Source organism: Tursiops truncatus, chromosome 13 (assembly GCF_011762595.2).
Source record: "Tursiops truncatus isolate mTurTru1 chromosome 13, mTurTru1.mat.Y, whole genome shotgun sequence".
NCBI classification, from domain to species: Eukaryota; Metazoa; Chordata; class Mammalia; order Artiodactyla; family Delphinidae; genus Tursiops; species Tursiops truncatus.
This window is the reverse complement of record NC_047046.1, coordinates 38,614,496-38,637,580: the sequence shown is the minus strand read 5'-3', so window position 1 is coordinate 38,637,580 and position 23,085 is coordinate 38,614,496. Positions and strand designations below refer to the sequence as shown.

Sequence of the window (23,085 nt, the reverse complement as noted above, 5' to 3'; positions counted from 1 at the left end):
AAAGATCCAGAGGTGAGATTTAAAACCTGATGGATTAGGATCTTACGAAAGACGGGCTTTTGAGGAGCTCAGATGAGCGTCTTCCTCTGGCCATATCTACTAGACAAAGCAGACCTCGGTCCGAGCACCAAGCAGCATTCACAAGAAGGCATTATGAAAGTGCTAAGAATTGTAACGAGTGAAAAATTGTTGCTATCAGGGAGATAAAAGTATTTAAACATGGTTCCTTTGTGAACACAATAGCTTTACATCTCTAAATTCACCCCATTAAGAAAGGGAATGACATTTATGTCTAATGTCTTGGGATGGAAAAAATTCCATGCAAATAAAGCACATCGCTATTAACTTCCAAGGTCATATTTAAATAGTGCTATTCTTCTTGAGCTTCAAAGTGGTCTGCAGGCATCTCCCACTTACGCTACACTACACTTCTAAGGACCAGATGGTAGGAATTACTCTTCCCCTTTAGGAGAAGGAGGAAAACCTTGGCAGTTTGCTATAGTCACACACAGAGCTGGAGCTAGCGCTTGGTTGCCTGACTGCTTCCTTCCAGCTGCTAATCCGTGAACCCCCAGGATAAACATCAGACCATATTCAGGCTTCATCATGAATGAAGCGACTAAACATAAGGAGAGCTTTAAATTAAAAGTATTTCGCGTTTAATAGGATAAAAATATGATTCTGGAGCGTGTGCACCAGCTCTGGTGAAACCATGCCATGCTAACAACTACCAAAAGGGGCAGTACACCAAGTAAATTATCATTTAAATATCATCAGAGGGCTTCCCTGGTGGCGCAGTGGTTGAGAGTCCGCCTGCCGATGCAGGGGACACGGGTTCATGCCCCGGTCCGGGAAGATCCCACATGCCGCGGAGTGGCTGGGCCCGTGAGCCATGGCCGCTGAGCCTGTGCGTCCGGAGCCTGTGCTCCGCAACGGGAGAGGCCACAACAATGAGAGGCCCGCGTACCGCAAAAAAAATATAAATAAATAAATAAATAAATATCATCAGATAATGACTTGGAATTGTTCACTCAAAAGACTCCAATGTGACATTGAAATCAATACCTGTTATTTGTTCAAAGCTTTCTTAAAATCTGAGGTCAATAAAATAATTTCTTTTTGCTCTGGCTCACAAACTCTTTTGAGTACTGGCCCTGATATGACAGGTAGCTGAATCACGAATGATCACATATGTCAACACCTACCTTTGGAGGTACTTTTTTTAATTATTAAAGTTTCAGAGAAAATTAACAAATAGGTCTAAACACAGAGTTAACAGATTGTATTTAATTCATATCCATTAGATCTTCATATTGCTAGTAACTCTTTTGGCAGACACCCATGAAATGCATAATAAATTACTTTTTGTTCCAGTAAAGGAATTCATTTTCTTCGAAGATTCATTTAGCAATAACATTTCAGAGTATCCTAAGCCAGCTTTCTTAAATTTGGCCGTGTTTTCTGTAACATTATTTCATGTTTTGTGACAAGTTTTGTATATTCTTATAGAGGCAGGGGGGGAAAAAAAACTACAAGGCATCTGTAATCCGCAAAGAAAAGTTGTGCTCTGAGATGAAGCCTTCTAACTTGAGGCCATATGAAAAGGCAGCCCACACTTATTCTTTACCTAGTATTCTGGCTTTCAGATTGTGATATTGAGTCAGTTATTAAACAAACCACAGTCCTGTGATAAATTGGGTGGACATATATGTTATAAACTATTTAAAGAGCAATACAGTTTTACTGTTTCCTAATATACATACAGGGACATTGTCATATTAATGTAGTAAGTGTATTTCTAATCACCATCCTCCCCATGACACGCGCACACAAGAAAAAAAAAAAAAGAGGGAAGTCTAGAAAAGGCCTTCAGATCAAAGTGAAAGTATGCAAACTCCACATGCTTTCACATTCCCTGCCAGGGTGACGTGTGACTTTCACGGCGAAGGCCAATGTGGTCAGACAGGAACGTGAGTGAATTATTAGAAGGGTCTGTGAAAGAAGAAAAGAAAGGGAGCCTGGCACGTAAGGAGCGTGAAGATAAAATGCCAACAAAATATTTATGTTCATGGCTAGCAGCAAGTGGCGAGTGGGATATTAATAACTGTGATGACTGCCAACTCCCTGGGAGAGGTGGGAGACATCGGCTCCAGCCCCGGCTGCAACGCGGGCTTGTCTTATGACCTTACGGAGTCACTCCGGATCCCGGTTTATAAATGAGGCAATAATAATACCTAAGTGCAACTCTCTCGCCGACCCTCGTGGGAGATTAATGCCTTTTTAACTCTTTTTATTCATTTAGAAAAAAGTATCTTGGACTATAAACTCTGGGGGGAAAATGGACACTTGCCTCTTAAGAAATGCTTTTTTAATGATTTTGTAAAAATTAAATTGAAGGCAATTTGGACATTCTAGAAGTTCCAACTCACTTGGCACTCACTGTGTATGGGTTTAAATCACACCATCAGGATTTTAATACCGTGATCTTAAAGTATTTCATATTTTAAGGGAGACTTTTTACCATCACATGCACGTCAACAACAGTAAATTTTACTACTTATTATTTTTCCTATTACCCAACTAACAAAGTCTTAGAATTATAATACATTTTATTGATAAGTATAATGTTTCGCAAGAAAATGTATACAATGTGCCTTGTGTATTTGGTCATGAGAAAATCACTTCTCTAGTGCTATTTTCCTAGCTGTACTTGATGCTGAAGTTATAACCAAAATTAGTCAGCTTTCTTTAAGAACATGTTATTTCTTCTCTCTAAAGGCTTCAGCCTATCGCATATTAATCCAGCATGCCATAGGAGTAAGAACACTGACTCTGCCTCGGCCAGACCTGCATCCAGACCCAAGCCCTGCCTCTTAACCTGATACATAACCTTGGGGCTATTACCGGGTCTCACTCCCCCACATGGAAAATGTAAATAAAAACACTTCATTTGTACAGTGATAATTGGGAATAAAAGAGAAAGGGTACATAAAACATCTGGCACTTAAAAGGTACTTGACAGAAGCTAGTTTCCTGCCTTCCTACATCCACAATCTTATGAGAAAGTACAAGAGAGGAAACTCCCCCAAAGCAACCGTACGGTAATTAATCCACTAAGGCCTGGCTCTCAAGTACCCTAAAGGCAAGTGTGGAACATTCAAGGTAAGAGTTAAGCAGGGGGACTTCCCTGGTAGCGCAGTGGTTAGGAATCCGCCTGCCAATGCAGGGGACATAGGTTTGAGCCCTGGTCCGGGAAGATCTCACAGGCCGCAGAGCAACTGGGCCCCGTGCGCCACAACTACTGATCCTGCGCTCTAGAGCCCGTGAGCCACAACTTCTGAGCCCACGTGCCCCAACTACTGAAGCCCATGCACCTAGAGCCCGTGCTCCACGAGAGAAGCCCGCGCACCGCAACGAAGAGTAGCCCCCACTCGCCGCAACTAGAGAAAAGCCGCATTCAGCAACGAAGACCCAATACAGCCAAAAATAAATAAATAAGTAAATAAATAAATGTATTTAAAAAAGAAAAAAGAGTTAAGCAAGAACTTTGGTCCCCACTCCAGCAGCCTCTTGAATCTTCTCTTCTTCACACTCAAGTTACCCTGCGTGAAAGCAACTCATACTGTATGCAGGTCCTTCATGAATGTTCATTTCAAGTATTTAACTACTACAGAAATAGTTAATAACAATAGAAGCTATTATTTTGTGACCAATCATAGTGCCAAGTAAATCCAAAGTGATTCAGCTACTCAAAGAAAAAGACAGTGGAATATAAACTTGCTAATAAAGAAATAAGCTACGTGACTCAAGCCATGTTTTCCAATTTTCATCACAGTATGCAAATATTAACATATAAAATAAAATCTATAAAAAGAATATAAAATATTAACCTGCCAAGTACCTAACCTTTCTTCAGAAGGCCTTATAAAGACATCCAGATATCCCAACAAATGTCAGTCCCTAAATCACTGCCCCTCAGCTACGGAGCACTTAAGCACTTAACTCTTTCAAACCACTTCTAGCATGAGATTTAGCACCATGCAGCTCAGAGGTATTACTTCTGACAAGGTCATCGAATAAAGCTATTACCTAGGACTGACTGCAGTAGGGAAATGGGTCCCACTACGCATAGTGCATCCCAAGAGGATAAATGAGGCAGGAAGGAAGATACCTATTCAACACTGAGAAACTGACCAAACATGGGCAAGGCCCATCCAAAGGCAGAGAACCAGCCAGAGAGGAATCTGAGATGTGGTCCTTGTCTGAGTATAAGGATGCCTGCCTCTCTCTCTGTGGAAGCTGTCACCAACAACAAACCACAAAGTGAGGAAATGAATTGCACTTAGACACACCACCCTTAACACATCTCCATTTGGAAGGGTCACCTGGCAGCTACCCTGAAACCATCTTGCCCCAAGTAGTCCCTCAGGTCAGGACACGTCACCACCTCCAAGGAGGTAGTTTTCCTTATTAACTGTGAAAGGAAAAGCTGCTTGTAAAATGTACAAACAGGCATGCTAACATTTGTTTGCATCAATTATCAAAATGCGCCCAGTTAAGGATGTTTTAATTGTTGGCGTATAACAACACATTTTTGGACAGAAACACCACAGTGGGTGTTAGAGAAAGTCCATCATTTAGAAATGAACATAGTGTGGACCCTACTTAAGGCTGACTTAAAATTGACTTGAAACAGTTTTAAATATCTGCCTTCCACCTAATTTATCCACCTCAGCTCCTGCCTTTGGCTTTTTCTAACCTACACTCCAGCCACACTGAATTCCTAAAACTATGTCCCTGAAGCATCAGTTACCATGTTCTTCTTCCTGGAAACCTCTATCCCGATTTTTCCCCCACAAAAATCCTACACAACTCATTCAAATTTCCTCTCCTCTGAGAAGCCGTTTCCAACCCTGCGGTCAGAATTCACGGCTCCCTACTTTCGACTCCCAGCTGTGTTGCTCATTTAAAACACTTTCAAATCTGACCAGCAGGAAGATCTGTCTATACACACGTGTCCCCACCACGACCACCACGTTACCAACAATCTGATATCCAGGACCTTGTTTTACTACACTGAAAACAGGGCAGCCCGTAGCACAATGCTTCTTAAATGGAACAATGACCGTAAGGCAAGGGCTAGTCAGATAGAGTTCGTCTCCATTTATTTCCACATTATATGTTTAACGATGACTTCAACATTATATTTGCAGTTTTAATATAAACTTAAGTAGGCTTTAATTTTTGTTAAATAATTATCTACAGAACTACTTGTAGGCAGACAAAATATATTCAGTGATTTTTTTATCCTCAGCCATTGTCTTATTACTCACTTTATCAAATTAATCCTTCCTGTCCCAAAGAAAATTAAGAGATAACTTTATAAATTGGGGGATGAGTTATAAAGTTTTTGTATATTATAGTTACATACATATATACAATATACATATGCATTTTAGATATGTGTGTATATATGTAACGTATCCTCCAGTTTTACAAATTTTTAGTTACAAGTCCTAAGAGGGATAGAATATATAGAGACTACTTATTAAATCTTATTTGGGAATTGCTGAAATACAATGTTACCATATTTGCCTCCTAATAACAACAAACGTAAAACATAACTCAGTCAATAAATGGAATTCAATGAAAAATTTAAATATTCTTACAATCCACAGAGACTCTAAATGCCAAAGAAAATCTGATGTCTGTTTAGGTCACTAAATAAACACTTTTCAGTAAATCTAGAAGATTTAGATAAAGAAGATTTCAGACTGAATGAAAAAAAAACATTTGGAGGAAATTTATCTTTACGTTCAAAACTCACAAAATTAATCAACTGCATCAAAAATTAAGTTCAACACATTTCTTAACAAACACAAAGAATTCCATACAAGAAACTGATTACAAAATTCTGATAGGACTTCCCTGGTGGGTCCAGTGGTTAGGACTCTGCACTCTGAACGCAGGGGATCACGGGTTCGACCCCTGGTCGGGGAAGATCCCACATGCCACATGGCAAGGCGCCCGAAAAATAAATAATTAAAAAAAAATTTTAAATACAGAGAAAATAAGGAAAAGAAAAATGAAAAATAATAAGGTCTAATGAATAGTAAATATCATATAAATGAAAGCAAATAAATCATTTATTGCAATAATTTAAAAAAAGAACTCCAAAGGAACAAGACAGGGGCTATTTTAATACCAGGCTGCCCGGCAGCAGCAACGGGTCTTCCTGTTCTCATACAGGAGACAAACTGCCCTCCCTTCACCTCCAAAACTTACACACCACACCTGCACAGCCTGCAACAGAGAAACTGAGTCATAAGGGAGCAGGTCAGCAGCCTGATGACTATCAGAAGAAACGAGACAGAGGTCTAGTTAAAACACAAAGGAGCAACATGTACATAAAGCTAAGACATGCCACAAAGTCAACAAAATGAGGCTTCAGAGCAGTGCAAAAATGATTTTCGTGTGCTCCAGCCAGGCTTGCTCAGGTGCCAAGTCACGATAGTACCACCACTGAATATGCCCACATGCAGGGACATCAGAACTTAAAAGAAGTCCTCTAGGAAAGCCTCCTGGTGATCTCCTGCAGCTGACTTCTCAGAGGGGAGTTAAAACAGCAAGTCTGATACGGTCTCTGCAACGGTCTCTGTGCTTTAAATCACAGTCATTAAGGAAAGGTGGAGGAGCGGGTATGTTGCCACTTGTATCTCTAAGTAGAGCGTGTGGCCCCTTTCCTTGTTCCACTGGGAGTATGCCTACGATTGTCCTTTGTTTTGTAGCTTGGCTGTCCCTATTAAATGAGGACAACCCTGCAGGACTGATTTCCACCCCGTCAGTCACAGGGGCCGCTGGAGATCCACGGGGCAGACGCATCATCACTGGAGGTTTTAAACGCCAAGCCGAAGAAGGACCCAACCTTGCTGTGTGGATATAATAACATCCCCCTCACCTACAGCGCTCACAAAATCCTATAAAGCAGTCATTCACAACGCCAGCTGCCCTCCAACGTGATAAACTGGGACCAAAATGGGAAAATGTCACTTCTTTGTCAACACAGACGCCTTTCACAAATGCTTCTGCCAGTTGCTCACAGATAACGGCTCCAGCAGGCTCTTCACGGCACCGCCGCTGCCACGCTAGCCACGCGCACGAAGAACCAGCTGGCCCAGGAGGGTCTGAAAAGTGTCCAGGGACCAACGGACACACACTGGCACTCCTGGGGAAACCACTGAGTCTGCTACAATTATCCTTGGAGGGGACAGTTTCCCAAGGCAGCCAGTCTACTGGCTTTTGCCGGGTAGTCAACACCCACATCAGAAAGGCACCGATGCTGGGAGACTCCGTGATGGGCTGGCCATCCGGAGAAAACCCACGAGCCCAGTGCCAGCCCAGGCCAGGAAGGGCGGGTCCCTGGAGGGAGGAGGGGATGATGGGCAATCCTCCCCCCCAACACCCCCCACCCTCCCCTCCCCCGCCAAGCCCTGACCTCACCCCACCAGCTTCGGGAAAAGCTGTCAGGAAGCACTTCTGAGGCCACCTGGGCTCAGAGAACTGCCCACCCCCGGGTCTGCAACTCGCACCGCTGGTTCCCACAGAGGCTGCCCGGGCGCTGGGAGTGATGGGGAGAGTGCAGCAAAAGACCTTGTAAGGAACTGCTCTCCAACTCCCCCAATCTCTAAAGTACTTTTTAAAATATTTTTTTTAATACTAAAATTGCTTTGCCTCCTGGCCTCTGGGAGAAAACTGAGGCTTTCATCCGACGGCACTGGCCGACGAGCCGCCCCTGGCATGCTGGGTCCCAAGTGAGAGACAGATGCAGGGACACCAAAGCTGCCATGGGACTAGCTGCTGGACTCCCGAGGTCCTTCTTCCAGACAAGTCCGGGCCTGACCCTGTCACTGCCTTTGCACTGTTCCTCCCCTGGAGGGCAAAATTGATTGGACTTGCAAATAGCCAATTTTGAAATTTTACATCACAAAACCACAAGGGCAAAACAGACTCCGCCCACTAAGGTTCCAAAGCCCATTGTTGGGCAAAAATCTCTATTTCTGTGCCATTTATCATTCAAATTTAGCTTTTGCCATGCTAAGCTTGGACTGTAGCACCAACAAAAGTGAGTTGGAGCTGGCAGCAATCCACTTTTTAGCCAGGAGAGACAGATACTGAGGCTGAAACCCTAGCTGATCCCTCAACGCTTCAGAAAACCAGAACATCTTTTCTCCTGATTTAAGCCGCATAATTGCTTCTGAGGACTTAGGGCACAATAAAGGATATTTTAAAATAATATTGACCTTTTCATTTCCTCACAACTTCTATTTACCACTTTAGACCCTTGAAGTTACATCTTACCCTCCTGTAAAAAGAAGTCATTCACCAGAGTTCACCTTTATAAAGGCTAGAAACGTTCTTTGAGAATATGTGTCTGCAACAAACAAAAACAGCAGAAAGGCTTTTTCCCTTTCTCTGAACAAACTTCTTGTTCATTAACAAAAAAGAGTCCAAAAGCGTTTGAATTGGAGGAGTCAAAGAAAAATATCAAATATACCTTTAAGCAGTTAACAACTTTTTTTAAATTTTTGTTTGTTTAAGCCAGTAAAAATACCAGCTCAGTGGTTCCTGGTTCAAAGACAACTCAAGGGCAGTAGTTTCAATTTCACCTGTGGCGACTGTTCAAAAACACAAATTTCCAAGCCCCACCCCCAGAGACGCTGACTCAGAAAATCCAGGGTGGAGCCCAGGAATCTGTAGTATTTCAAAGTACCCCAAATAAAGCAAAATTAAATGTAGAAAAGAATTACTAAGTAGGAATTTTAATGCTAATGTTTCGTCCTAAACCAGTCTCAGTGTAATCCTCACCCGGGGCTGTGAAATGCTGCCGCACAGGTCGGGCCCTGGATCTCTGAGGACCAGGGTGCGGCCCGGTCATTTTTAAAGGGCATTCCAGGTAAATTTGGGAAACACTAGGGTGGGAAAGTGCTCTTCATTTGAGAAAAACTGAGTTTCAATTACAGCTTTACTGAAACGAAGTCTGTGATCTTCACAAAGACCCAGGCACCCTTGTCCTCAGGGGCGCGAAATCACACACAAACCGAACTGCTCACAAGCTGATCACCAGGCTGAAATAAGCCTGGGTACAATCAAGGTGCATTAGAAGACGGCGAGGCTGCCCAGCCCAGCAGAGGACTGTTAGGTGAAGATCGGCGAATACAGCAGCACATCACATGACTCACTGTGATGAGCTTTGCTCTGGGTAGATGATTTTTTTTTTTTTAATGTAAAGAAGGAAGAAAAGAAAGAAGGCTGGAGTTGATAAGACAAGCAAAAGCAATTTAAATGCCATGGGCACTGGGATATATAAAACCACTGAGCTGGTACTTTTCCTGATCTACATTAGAAATACATAATACCTGTATATACATTTCTACTGTACACACATGTACATATATATATAAACTCAGATAAAAACCTGGAAATAAAACAATTTAAAGCACTTCAAAACTTCTTGCCTTTACTTGGGTTAATTTAACCATAAAAAAATGATGTGGATCTTAATTAAGAGGTTTGTAAAGTACTTAAGTTTGTCATTTTGTTGACATTTAAATGTAACTTCCTCTAAAAACTATTCTTAGGTATCAGCTAACAAAACTGAACTGTTGGTTTAGATTATTGTACTACCAGATAAGATAAAATTTGAGATAATATACCGGGAGAGCAACCCACTAGCTTAGAAGGAGTCTATACTGTTTTAACACTTACCCCTGAGGCTGTCGGTTGTGTCGTAGGGGAAGTATTTTTGCTGCAGTCATCTGAGTTAGAAGAGGTGGAAGTTGGAGTCATGGGAACAGAAGTATTGCTATTACCTGCAACAGTCAAAATTAACCTCATAAATATACATATACTCTGCTAAGTTTGGCAAATACCTGACAGTCAAATAGTATTTTGTTATATTTACCGGAGCAAGCTTTTGACTTATTTATGTTCTTAGGTTTTCGTTTCCTCGTTTGAATTCCCTCTTTTTTCATAGCAAGCGGTCGAGGCACCTAAAAATTGTTCACATAGGCCATGAGTTTAATAAATATTATATTGAAGAAAAACCAAACTAACTAAAGACCCAACCTCAGTACTGAAAGCCCTCATTTAAAAGAACTTGGCATAAATGCCAATCCAATTTTTACATACACTTCGAACTGCATAAAGACTACACTTTCCCCATCAAATGCAGAGATTCCTCCAGAAAAAAAAATAGGGAGGGTGATTTGCCAGGGAGAACTTACTCCTTCAACTTAATGTTTATTGTTTTAAACAACTTCAATTACAGAGTGAAACCACTGAATACATTCAGTGTAAAAACACTGAATACATACAAGAAAAATAAATATTTTTATTTCAAAGAGATCATGTATTCTTCTCCCTACATATACCAAGGAAAATTTTCTTTTTAAAATTGACACATATCTTGCGCTATCCTTAAAATGTAGAATCTAACTATAGCTATCAAATATAGCTATTCCTCTTTTGTATAAATGTATTTGATTGCATTCACATTTTTTAAGCTATAAACTAGTTAGTGTGAATTTCTAGTTGGTTCCATGCTTTTTTTTCTTTTTAAGTGTACAGTTTTTTAACATACACACACTACTATATACAAAATAGATAACCAACAAGGACCTACTGTATAGCACAGGGAACTATACTCAATATTTTGTAATAACCTATGAGGGAAAAGAATCTGAAAAAGAATACATATATATTATACGTATATAATATATATATTATACACACACATATGTATCACTGAATCACTGTGCTGTATACCTGAAACTAACAAGAACATTATAAATCAACTATACTTTGACTTTACAGCTTTTTTTTTAAAGCTTACTACCATCTTATCAATTCTAAAACGCACTTTCCCACTTTTTAGTATTTCTAAAATTGGGATGTCTTACTATGGATTTGTGTGACAGTTTAATTGGCAGTATTTTTTGTTTCTTACTAGTAAGATAAAAGTTTCTATTATAATTAACAGGACCCTCGAGTCACAGAAGTACATATAGAAAATCAGATTTTTCACTTTTATGCCCTCTCCTTTGCTGATTTTTTTTAACTGAAACTATGTACAAACAAGACACTGAACATGTAGACACATGAGCAGAGTAGGTGGCGCACCCCATGGAGTTTCATGTAGAGTCCACAAGCATTGCACACAGGTTCACCCTCGGCGTTTCTGCGCCACAAAGTGGTGGTTGTGGTGTGACAGTTGGCACAGGACAATCCAAGCCGGCGGGAGGAAGGCTAAAAAGCAGCACAAGAATGTAAGTGTACAGATATGTGATTTTTATGCATACGTTACATACATCAATGTATCACGTCCCTGCCATCAACAAGCATGTACCTGGTTATTATAAATAAGAGGTCCCTTGAGAAAAAAACCTTGACGTGTAATTAGGTTGACCTTCCTGGACCAGAGTGTGCTCCATCCAATACATAAGATTGATTTGCTCCAGCCCATTAGCATAGATTAAAGCAGTCACAATGCTGGCCAATGCCTGCACTCACTGTTGTCAGACGGCTGAGACACAAGAGTAAAGAAATGAGTTTTTCTGTGCCCACTCCTCTGGAATTCTGCTCGCACAAGGGAAACCAAGCTTCCTGGACAAGAAATGTTTTCTATCTGTGTGTATTGTCAGAGGCTCTGGCAGACCTGGTCCCAAATGAGGAAATTGTTAATTGAGGAGAAACTTCTAGATTTTTTTCTCTTTTTAAAAGATGTTCTAGGGGACTTCCCTGGTGGCACGGTGGTTAAGAATCCGCCTGCCAGTGCAGGGGACACGGGTTCAAGCCCTGGTCCGGGAAGATCTCACATGCCGTGGAGCAACTAAGCCCGTGTGCCACAGCTACTGAGCCTGCTCTAGAGCCCGCGAGCCACAGCTACTGAAACCTGCGTGCCTAGAGCCCGTGCTCCGCAAAAAGAGAAGCCGTTGCAATGAGAAGCCCGTGCTCCGCGACGAAGAGTAGCCCCCGCTCACACCACAACTAGAGAAAGCCCAACTGCAGCAACAAAGACCCCATGCAGCCAAAAATGAATAAATAAAATAAATAAATTTATTTTAAAAAAAAAAAGAAATGCAGTCACAAACCACCTGCCAACATGTTAAGTGGCTTTGGGAAGTCTCTGCTTCACCTGAAAACTGAGATATTGATCTACTTCTCAGATATGTGCAGAGGAATAAACCAGAAACTGCAGAAGGGCCTATATATATTCACAGAAATGGATTTTCGAAAATGTACACAAATTTTGGAAAAAAATATATTTTAATACATCTCATTAATTATCATCATGATTGCCTATTGCGTGAATTTTTGTATTAACCATTTTATAAAGGATTAGCAAATTTTACAACATTGTGTTAGTGCTGGCATTGTCTTATATATGGTGATGCTGCTATATTTTATTTAGCCTGTCAATATAGTACTCAACTTTTGTTCATACAAAGGGTTAAATTTATCAGAAGAGGGCAACAGTCTGTCACTCTGATTTCTATGTTCCCTTTATACCCATAACATCCTTATATGGAATTTATTTCCTCTAAATTATTATGTGTGAATTATAAAGAGGGACTATTTAAGCTAGTATAAGTTCCTGCCTAGAATGACAAAAATCTAAGTTTGTTTTTAAATTACCTAGATAGGCAACTAAAACCCTGCTGTGATTTCAGTTAAACAAACAAAAAAAAAGCTATGGGGAAAATCCAGGGACCAAAGCAAGCTGAAAGACACAGAATTAGGGAAGTTGGTAACGATGATTAATTTAAGAAAAGAAGTTATAAAGAATGGACAACAAAAACACAGACTGAGCATTCACTGAATATTCAGACTAAAAAGACAGAGTTCCAAAATCTTCATTGGCAAATTTAAAAGTTAAAATTGTATTTTGCTTTTATAACTCACATCCTGTTGTATTGCTGTAGCATACTCTTTACAGACAAGTTGTAAAACCAAAGAGACACTGGGAAGCCTTTTAGTACTGCCATCTTTTTAAGAAATCAGTGCTCAGAAAGAATCAATTTGACTTTTGGTTGAAATGAATATGTTTGGATAACAGAACTGTTTGGGAAATTGCTTTTAAAATGATGAAAACATAAAATCTTACACATCAGGGCTTTTTTTTTTTTTTCTTTATGGTTAAAATAAAATAATTTCCCAGAAGAGCACTCCTTTCTCTTCATAAATGTGAAATCAGTAAACTAGGGACAGGAAGTTTCATTTTATAAACAGGTCATTTATGACAGTTTCCAGTGGAATTTGGAGCCAATGTGAGGCGAACTTGTTATCAGAATTTGCCATTATAACAAAGAACTTTATGACTGTCAACTGCAGATCATAAGTGAAGCCAGTCCCCATAAACATGTGAAATGAAGGTGAGCGGGTTATAAAAGTTCCTGTAACAAGTGATCTCAGCTATAGTCATCACTGACAAGGAATTCAAGTTACACCATAAATCTCTTATTTTGCAACGTATTACAAGTTCAAATTCAGTGATTGGTTCTGTACTGCTAGCTAAACAAACTTGGGTTCAACATTCTGAGAACTAACTAGATCCAGCAAAACAATAAATAAGAAGCCCACAAGGAGAACTAATTGATAGACACACCCTTCAATTGGTATCATTTATAACACATTTACCAAGCACATTGGCTGACCTTGGTCACTGCCAAGACACCTGCTACACAGAAGGAAAACTCATAGATTCAGAGATGTTAAAAACTGGGGTTTTTTTCCTGTTAACAGTTATTTTTACTGGTAAGTGCACAAAACTAATGCCGCCATCTAAATATGGATGTTACTAGATCAAATTTAAAATGCCACTAGAACCTAAATTCTGCCAGTTTTTTTGCTCAATCTTGAGAAAATGTTACCTTCTGGACTCAGCTCAATGCGCCTTTCCAAAAAAATAATAATCAGTTTCATTGTTCATACATTGGCTAATACATGAAAACAAGGAACTTCCTTGGAATATTTTCCGGCAGTACTTTTTCTTTTTAAATATGATGCATATAAGAAAAATGAAAACCACAGGGAGTCAGGCACTGAAGTTAAGGATGCCCTTTGAAGAAAAGTTTAAGCTGTGGGAGACTGTAACTAGTTTAAGGCACATACACTCATTAAATTAACCTCGGCCACTTTATTTTAAATGCATTAAAAACAAAACAACCATAAAACTAATTGCTTCTCTTTAAGGTGTCAGACTTACATTGTGATGCAATTTCACTCTAATCTATTTAACACAAACAACATGTGTAGCATTTGTTCCTGCTAATTAGAGTATAACAATTAAATAAATTACTTGGATACTTAAGATGTCTGGCATCTAACTGTAAAATATTTTACTTTAAAAGGTATTAGAGTATGAGTGCTTGGCTAAACAAATGTTAGCCTTACGGTGGGGCTTGTGAAAGCTTTCGTTTATTTTCTCCAATCACTACAGCAGTAAATACCCTTTCCTTCTTAACAACACACAAGACAATAAGAGATTAATCCCTGAAGAAAATCAGAATTCCCGCACTTTAATAGAACATAGTGAAATGTGTCGGGATGGTGAAAATCCTCTACTTGCAAAAAACATGCAGACTGCATTTTCTTCTCAAGTTCTATGTAGTTCACTGAACAGCCACATTTCAAAATAACAAAGGTTAGAGTAAATAAATTTTTCACCCGACTCAAGGACAGTCCAAAAGACGGATGGAATTTGGAGCTAAAACTAGTCTGGCTCTGAGAAGAAGTGGAAGGGGCCCAGAGGTAGAAGGGACAGAGTCAAAGGGGTCCAGGAGGATGAGGCTGTGGGGAGAAAGGGACTGTGGGTTCGCTGTTGTCATATCCATTTGAGGGGGCATGTTACAAAGAAGCATGCTTTTTTTCAAGAATAAACTCCAAACCAGACCAAAGAGTCCACAGTGAAAATAAAAATCTCCTTCCTTCACCTGACCTGGGGCTGTAGCCTCAGTTTTTCTCCCTGGAGGTTACTAACATTACTCATTCCTTGTATCTCCTTCCAAAACTATTTCACTGCATTTACAAGTACATCTAGAGATTTGTAAATATAGGGAGTTTGGGTACTTTTAAAAGATGGTAGCACACTACACCATTATTATTATTTTTTTTTTTCCATTTAAGGACGTCACTCTCCTTTCAGGACCTGCGCTCGTGGGCGCTCAAACGACCGGAGAACCGGGCGTACCGCTGGGGCCGGCACTCGGCCCGCCCCGGGTGCCCCCGCGGGGACAGGTGCGGTCGGGCGGGGCCGGGCGGGGAGACCCCGGCCCCAGGGGAAGAGCGCCGCTTGGGGCCGGGCTGCAGGGGAGGGCGGCGCTCGCACTCACCACGCGCTTCTGCGGCTTGATGAGGGGCCGGCTGAGGCCGTTCATCTTGCTGTAGAGGCCGCAGGCGTTGCACAAGTAGTGGCCGGTGCCGTCCCGCCGCCACAGTGGCGTCTGGATGGAGCCGCAGTTCACGCACTCGCGGCTCTCAGGCAGGTCCTCCAGCAGGTCTGCGGGGACGAGAAGCCGGTGAGGTCCCGCCCGCCCGCCGGTCCGTCCGTCCGTCTCCGCGGGCCTCCCCGACACCCCAGCACCCCGATCCGCAGTGCCGGCCTTCCCCACCGGGCTTTCTGCTCGGCGGCCCGGCCGGGAGCCGGCTGTTGATGTCATCGCGATCGACCTGTTGACCAACACTTTGTCCAATACTTCTGCACCCCTGGGCGCACCCAGTGCAAACCCCAGGGCAGTCGGAGACAGAGCTGGAAGCCCGGCCCGAATCATCTGCCTCCTGTCTCCAAGGACCTCAGAGTTGAGCCGTGGGGAGGTTGGTTTGGGTCCTCTGACCCCTTCTTTCCGGCTGTTCCCAAGCTTTTCAAAACTGAAATCCATCATAATTACAATATACCACTTGCCAAACCCCAGCAAGCCTTGCAATATTAACAATGATCACTGACCCCTGCCCTAACCCACAAACATCCCCGGACAAAGTGAGGCTGTCTTCTTTACTTCTATCTCAAGTTAACTTTTTGAAGGTATTTGCTGTATCTACTACTCTTCCTTTTCCTCAGTAAAAAATAGACAAGTGAAATTAGAAATACTGTTCTTGGGCACTTTTGTCAATTAATTAGAAATTACTCAGGTCTCAGGGGGCGGGGAAAGCACTAAAAGATTAATAAACACAGAGATAAATGTTAAGCTCGATTTTCATGCCACAAAGACCAAATACTAAAATATTATGATTCCAAAGTGGGTCTTATTGCTTCAATCTACAAAACGTCTACAAATGGTTGATGCTTTACCAATTCAGAAAATTACTCGGACTGTCCCAATGCTAAATAAATTTTTTCCTATTTTCCTGCACTAAAATTTCAACTTATGTCATCTATTTAAATTATATTTGTCATTTGGCTACTTGGTTAGTTTTCCGGAGTTCACAATTAACCTAAACCTGCTAATTTACTCTAAAGAAGCCTTTAGAGTAAATGGTTTTAACATTTATTACTTCCCCTTGAATAAGTTAAATATGAATAATTATCTAAAATGAGGTTCTTATCAAGCACTTTTTAAATAGACTTTAAAATATCTCCAGTCTAGAGTTACTTATATTATAGAAAATTTAAATGTTACCATTTGGCTTTCTTTAAGGAGCATTTCTGAATCAATTTTTAAAGTAAATAAACATTACACTTTACAGTTTATTTGAAGAGTATGCTAGCAAGCCTTTCTATTCACGAGCAGTCTCCAGCTTGTGTCTACCGTCAACTTTTGTACAGATATTTAAACGGGATTTGGACATACAGAAATCTTTCATTCCATTAATATTATTTACCCTGCAAAACAAGTCTCCTTCCTCCTCAAGAAATACGTTTAAAAGAAACTAGCCTCCCACATAACTCGAGTTCAAAGTTGTCATGGGGATACTGCAACTTAGAACACATCACAAAGATTTATTCTTCTCCGCCCTAAAAGCTACTATTGACTACGGTAATCAGTAAAATGCTCAGGACTTCAAGGACACTGAAGTTAAACAAGGTATTTGTCTTTGTTGTTGACTTTAAAATGTTACCTATCAGAGCCCCTCTCCGTGGAGAATTGGGGCATTCCCTGGAGAACCCAGCCCTACGCCTGGCCTCCTTCTCCCGGGCTGGGAACAATAAAGACTCCCCGGAGAAGACAGTGTGAACGCCCCAGGTAAATCTCTTTATAGTCAGCTGAAAACTCAGAGACAAAACGTAAAGTCTACTTTGGATAAATAAAATTTAGGAAGTTTGCTTATTTTTAATTAAGTAAAATCTACAGCTCCCATTGCCTCCACACTTTTCCCCACTCCTCATTCAGCAGCTGCAATCCTATAACTAAAATAAGAAAAACCTACTTTTTATAAATCACGAAATCTGATTGTGCTGGAAGCTCTCTCACCACTTCCCCCCAATTCATCCTCTGTCTCCTAACCTGGCTGCTTTGGGTGGCCCTGGGCAGTGACAGACTCAGGGGAGAAGGGCAAGGCCAGCGAATGTCATCCCGGGACCGAGAATGGAACCCAGTTCAGCGGCAGCTTGTGAGGGCAGTGGCCTCTGGAGACAGAACTCACCCCAAAACTCCCCACCAGCACCAGCACCAGCACCAGGGAGAGGTGAATGGAGCAGGTTCCCAGAGAACAGCCCCCTACTCCACCCCGCACTGTGCAGGTTGAGAAAGCTCAGTGCTCAGGTTTTAGCCCTGCCCATTTGCTCGAAAAAGAGTGCCTCCAAAAATGGTTTGTTTAAAAAAAAAATCAAAGTGGAGAAGCAGAGAATCAGTTAGGAAGCTGGCAGGAGAGGTGGTCTCTAGCATGGGAACACCTGTAATGGACAAGCAAAGTTAGGGTCATTCATCTCCCCCACCCCCAGACTGGCTTATTCTCAGCAGCTTCCTGCCTTCTTTAAAGACTCTTTATGCAAAAGCTGGGTGTTCCCAAACCCCTTTCCTTTTTTTTTTTTTTTTTTGAAACATGCTCTGAGTCTACACAAGATTTTTCTAACTTTGCAGTGTTCTACCCAGAAAGGGAAAGAATTAGTGAAAGGATAGGCTAAGTTTAAATTGAAAAACTTACAACCTGTCTGTAATTGCACCCTACCACCTCTAAAAGGATTTTTCTCACAAAACCAATTACTTTAAACATCCAAAGACTCCGATTATGTCTTTTGGACTGCTTCTCTGTCCTGTGTAATGCTGGAAGAGGGCAAAGGGAAACGGAGGTCACGCTAAGGTGCGTCGCCAAGCAGGCAGAGCTGCCCCCTACCCAGCTCACACAACCTTTTGGATTCCCTGCTGGATTCTTGACTGACAGAAACCTCACAGCCTAACCACCACCCCCTTCCATCCTTTGAAGATCCTTCTCCCTGTCTCTCTGCTCCCGGGAGCCAGATGTGGGTCCCTAATGCAGCAGGAAGGGTGACAGGGCTCTGTGGTCTCAAGTCTCCAAACTTCAACAGGGCCCTCCCCACCGCCCCACTCTACACACAGACCATGGTCTCCAGGACCAGCTTTGCAAGGAGAGGAGAGGGGATTTTCAGCCCAATGTTACTGAGAGAGCGCAATTCAAATAAGATCCTTCACACCTTCAGGCCACTAGCATTCCCAGGCTGTCTCTGAACACAAGGCTAGCAGTGCCTCACTTGACCCTCACCAATTAGGGTCCCTAAAAGACTTGCTGTCCCTAAGTGAAGGGCTCTCCCGCGAAGCCCAGACCTGGGGCCTGAGAGCACCAGGTAGGGTACCTTAGGCTGATGTGCCTCCTTTGTCTTTGCCACTTCTTGACTCCCACAGCTCCCCTCAAAGAAACAACGGCCAAAAAAAGTCCATTTTTTTTGTCTTAGGAGACTGTCAGGTTATATCAAACAGGTTAAATACAAAGAGAGACCTCTGAAAGCACGAAAAAGGACCCAGAAGCTGAGGAAAGAAGCCAACGTGCCTCTGTCAGGCCAGACAACAGTTCACACCCTCCCTTGTCCTTGAAGAGCAGGACAAACACTCTTCAAGATGTGGGGCATTTGCAGGAATTTTGACAATTGTGTTTTCCCAGTTCACTCCAAACTGCCCCCAGACACTGGAATGGAAAGCATGAGTGGGATTGGAAACTGAAAAATTGTTGGCCTGGGTTCCGGAGGAAGAATAGGCGTGAGTGCTCCTGGATCCCTGGTCCCAGCCTGGGGGACGCAGGCGGGAGCAACAGCACGACACCCCGCCGGCCTGCTGATGACAAGCAAAAGGGCCCCGGCACCAGCCTTCCCTCGGGACAGTCACCAGGCTGACCTCTCTTCTTGCCCTCTCACTGAGGGTCAGGGAGATGCCAACTAGGTCCTTTTCCACCATGGACCTCTTTAAACACTCTCGTTGAGGGAAACACACGCAGCTCCCGACCTTGGGAGAGTTGAATTGGGTGTGACTGTGTGTATTGGAGGAGAGGGTGAATCGTATGCCCAACACGCTCCTAAAGTTACCCTCCAAATGGACTCTCACGCTTCCACCCAGGCAAACTGGAGTCTGCGACCAAGTTCAGGCCCTGTCCGTTTCCTCCTGGGCTCATTTTTTTCCAACTGCCCACTCCAGTCGCTATCCATCAAGTCCCTGGACCTCCTCCCAGACCCTGAGGCATATCTGCGCATCTAGTCTCTCTCGTTCAAAACAGAAGCACCACAACAACGCGGTCAGACTCCGGGCACCCAGACAGGAATGCCCTGGAAACAGGGCCCGTCAACTAGCTACTCCACACCCCCTCGCGCCCCGACTCCCATGCCGCGGCGCGACCCTTACCTGCGCTGGGGCCCCGCGGCACAGGGAGCGGGGCTCCGGCGCGGCTCTGCAGGCTGTGAAGCACCGGGGTCTCGAAGGGTCCGGCGGGCCAGGCGGGCGTCAGCGGTGCACCCACGTAGGGCGAGTAGGCGCTCGGGTGGTGGTGGTGATGGTGGTGGTACGTCCCGTTCAGCGGCCGCGCGGCCGACAGCGAGCCATATTGGTGCTCGCGGCCGCCCATGGCCGCCAGACTGCCGCCTCCACCGCTCACGCCGCCCGCGCCCCCGCCGCCGGCCGCCGCGTAGCCCCCCGGGTCCCGAGCCGCGCCGTTGGCCATGGGCGGGCTGGGCGAGTAGGGGAAGCGCGCCGAAACGTGCGCCGCGGCGGAGCTGGCGCTGCCGGGCCCCGCCGCCCCGCCGGCCGCCGCGCCGCCTCCGCTGCCGTACGGGGGGCTGTCGGCGGAGGCCTGGGGCCAGCCGGGGTGCGCGCCCGCGCCGCCCGCGTGATTGGCGGGCCCGCCGCCCGCCCCCTGGAGGTACGGCAGGCCGGGCAGCATGGAGCCCACGCGCGTAGTGGGAACGTAGACTGGGGAGCTCGCCGCGGCCGCGGCCGCAGCCGCGGCGGCCGCCGAGTGCACGAAGCCGCCGGGCGCGCCGTCGTAAGCGGCGGGCCCCTGGCTGGAGAGGGCGGCGAGGGTCTGGTACATCTCCTCGGGCTGCTCGGGGGCGAAAGGGCTCAGCTTGGCGCCGCGGCTGGACCACAGCAGCTTGCTGGCGGTCGCGGCCTGGTCGAGGTCAGTGAAGAGCAATAGGTCCTCCCAGCTCGACAGGGCGCCCCCGGGGCCAGAGATCCCCGGCGCCGAAGGTCCGTGGGGAGCCCCGAAGGGATGCGAGGCGTAGGGGCTAAGCAGCACCGAGCGGGCCGTGGGTCCCGCCGCCGCCTCCCTGTCGAGCTGCGGTGTCCTGCAGTTGCTGGCGCCGCCGGGGCCGCGCTCCCCACCGCGAGAGCAGCAGGAGGAAGAAGAGGAGGAGATGGGGGAAGGCGGCGTAGAGGGCTCCCGCGCTGGAAAGGCTCCGGAGTCGCTGGCGTCCGCAGGCGCGGCCCCGAAGCGCTTCGGCAGGCACCAGCCGCCGTCAGTCAAGGCCATCCACGGTCCGGCGCCCTCCTAGCTGACTTCTAGCTCCTGAGACCGGATGGGGAGGGAGACAGGGTCGGGAGGAGAGATAAAAAAAGGAGTTATCCAAAGCGCAGGCTGCACGACATCTTACCTCCACTCGCCTCCCTGGCTAATGAGATTCCTCAGAGATCCCGTTTCTGCCCCGGGCTCAAGGGGTGGGTAAGGAGAGGGGCAAGGGGCCTGCGCAGCCGCCACAGGATCTTCCCAGGACCCGGATACAAGCTCTCCCTCACCCGCACGGCTCGGGTCCCTTCGCGCTCCCTTCCCACCCCCTCCGCAGCATCCTTCATCAGCGCGAGCGCCAGACCCCAAGGGTGACTGCGAGGCTGGCCGAGGTTTTCCTTCCGCCCCGAAGTGGCTCCCTCCTGGCTGATGGCACACAAAGGAACTTTTTAAGTAGCCGTGCGTGTCGGCGCTGCCTTATCATTCCTCCGTACGGGGGTCGCTCGCCCGGAATGCCTCAATATGAGAGCTGCCCGCGTGAAAATCATTAGCACAGGGAAGGCAACCTGTTCCCGAAAACGAAACCGCCGCGTTCTCCCATACTGGCTTTCCCAGAGCTTCCCGGACTGCGCTGACGAGACAGAACGCGAGCCCCAGAGAGAAATGCAACCCAGCCCTGGAAGGTGGGGCCGCAGGGCGGAGATCGCAGTCTCGGACCTTCGGGACATAGGCAGTTCGGGGTGCGTGCGGGGCCGGAGTCTCCTGCCCAACCCGCGTCCCCGCGGCGCCGCACACCTTAAGACACCGCTCGCCTCTGCAGCCACCAGCGCGTGCGCTCACGCCGGCCGCGCCACGCCGGCCAGACCACCCCGGCCCACCCCGCGGTCATCCCCAGCCGCGGAAAGGCCAGACCGTTCCGGAATCGGACGTAGCGGGGTGGAGCGGAGCGCAGAGAAAAGGAGGGGGAAATGTAAGGGGGGACGCGAGACCGCCCCGGAGCCGAGGCCACCCCAAAGGGGAGAGCAGGAAGAATGACAGGGAGACAAGGAGGGGGTGGAGGAGGGAGGCGAAATACAGCCGGACTGGCCTTCTCGGGGCTGCTTTTCCAAATCGCCTGGGCTCATCGGACATAACCATACTAAAATTAATACCCACACACAGACCGGGACTAGATAGCAGGAAAGAAGTCTCTGCCCGCCTGACTGCCGGCTCCCGCCCCTTTGCGCCAAGATAACTCGGAGATAAGGCTGCGCGCAGATAAGCGCTTCGGGGAGAGGAAAAGACACCATAAGTCGGTCCGCGGTGTCCCGGGAACCTGGGTGCCTGCTGGGAGTGGAGAAGGTAGAAACCCTCGGAGCCGATCGCGGCCCGCAGAGGGCCGGAGAGCCGAGGCCGACGGGCCAGCGACGGGTGGGGGGTGCAGAGGAGGAAAGAGGAGAGATCGTGCAAGAGAGGAAGCAGCCGAACCTCGGGTGGGCGCTGCGCATGGAGAACAGCCGTGGCGGTGGGGGCTCCAGAGCGCTGAGAGAGGCCGAGGGCGCCGGCAGGCGAGCGCGAGTCCGGGGTCTGCGCGGTGTTGCTGGTGAATAAAAAGGAGAGAGGAGGCGCCTCTTACAGCTCTGCCGGAAAACTGCAGCCTGCGCTCCTGATTGGACTCACCGAGCCTTAAACAAACAGCGCTCGCCGAAGGGTGCCAGGCTGTGGGTCGGAACTGCGCTCTGCGAGCAGCTGGGCGCTGGAGGTGAAGAGGAGGAGGAAGAGGAGGAGGAGGGAGCTAGGGGAGGAGAGAAAAGAGGGTGGGGAGGAGACGGCGGGCGGCGGGGGGAGGGGAGCGCGCCCGGGCAGACAATGAGCCCTGCGCAGCCTGCGGGTGTGGGCTAAGCCGCGAGCACCGTCCTGGGAGTAGGGGCGAGTCCGTCCAGGGGGCGCCGATCCCGGGGACGCCGGGGGAGGGGCGGAGGTGGCAGAACGCCTGACCTGGCTGGCGACCCACACCCATTCCTCCTCCCCCAGTTACACGCGCGCTCAAGGGGGCGGGGGGGGGGGCGGCGGTGGCGCTGGAGGCGTTGACCGTGCACAGCCCCACGCAGCCACCGCAGCGGGAGAGACGCGCCAGCTCCCTGGTCAGCGCGCCCCCCAGAATAA

The 23,085-nt window shown here is 46.1% G+C and overlaps 1 protein-coding gene across 4 annotated transcripts in view; it reads right to left on the bottom strand.

The window, feature by feature from the left end:
* The window catches only part of GATA6 (GATA binding protein 6), a 30,938-nt gene extending 8,249 nt beyond the window's left edge, over positions 1 to 22,689 (bottom strand). Inside the window, exons 1-6 of one of the 4 annotated variants that reach the window (XM_073790583.1) lie at positions 21,736 to 22,689; positions 19,842 to 21,003; positions 15,390 to 15,556; positions 11,179 to 11,304; positions 9,962 to 10,049; positions 9,766 to 9,869 (exon numbers count right to left, since the gene is read on the bottom strand). In XM_073790583.1, coding sequence (XP_073646684.1) covers positions 9,766 to 9,869; positions 9,962 to 10,049; positions 11,179 to 11,304; positions 15,390 to 15,556; positions 19,842 to 20,967 — 1,611 coding nt within the window. In that variant the 5' untranslated portion in view covers positions 20,968 to 21,003; positions 21,736 to 22,689. Of the gene's footprint in view, positions 1 to 9,765; positions 9,870 to 9,961; positions 10,050 to 11,178; positions 11,305 to 15,389; positions 15,557 to 19,841; positions 21,004 to 21,506; positions 21,700 to 21,735 lie in introns of those variants that run through there. The other 3 variants (XM_033837936.2, XM_073790584.1, XM_073790585.1) reach the window with 3 other exon arrangements.
* Between the last annotated feature and the right edge of the window lie 396 nt (positions 22,690 to 23,085).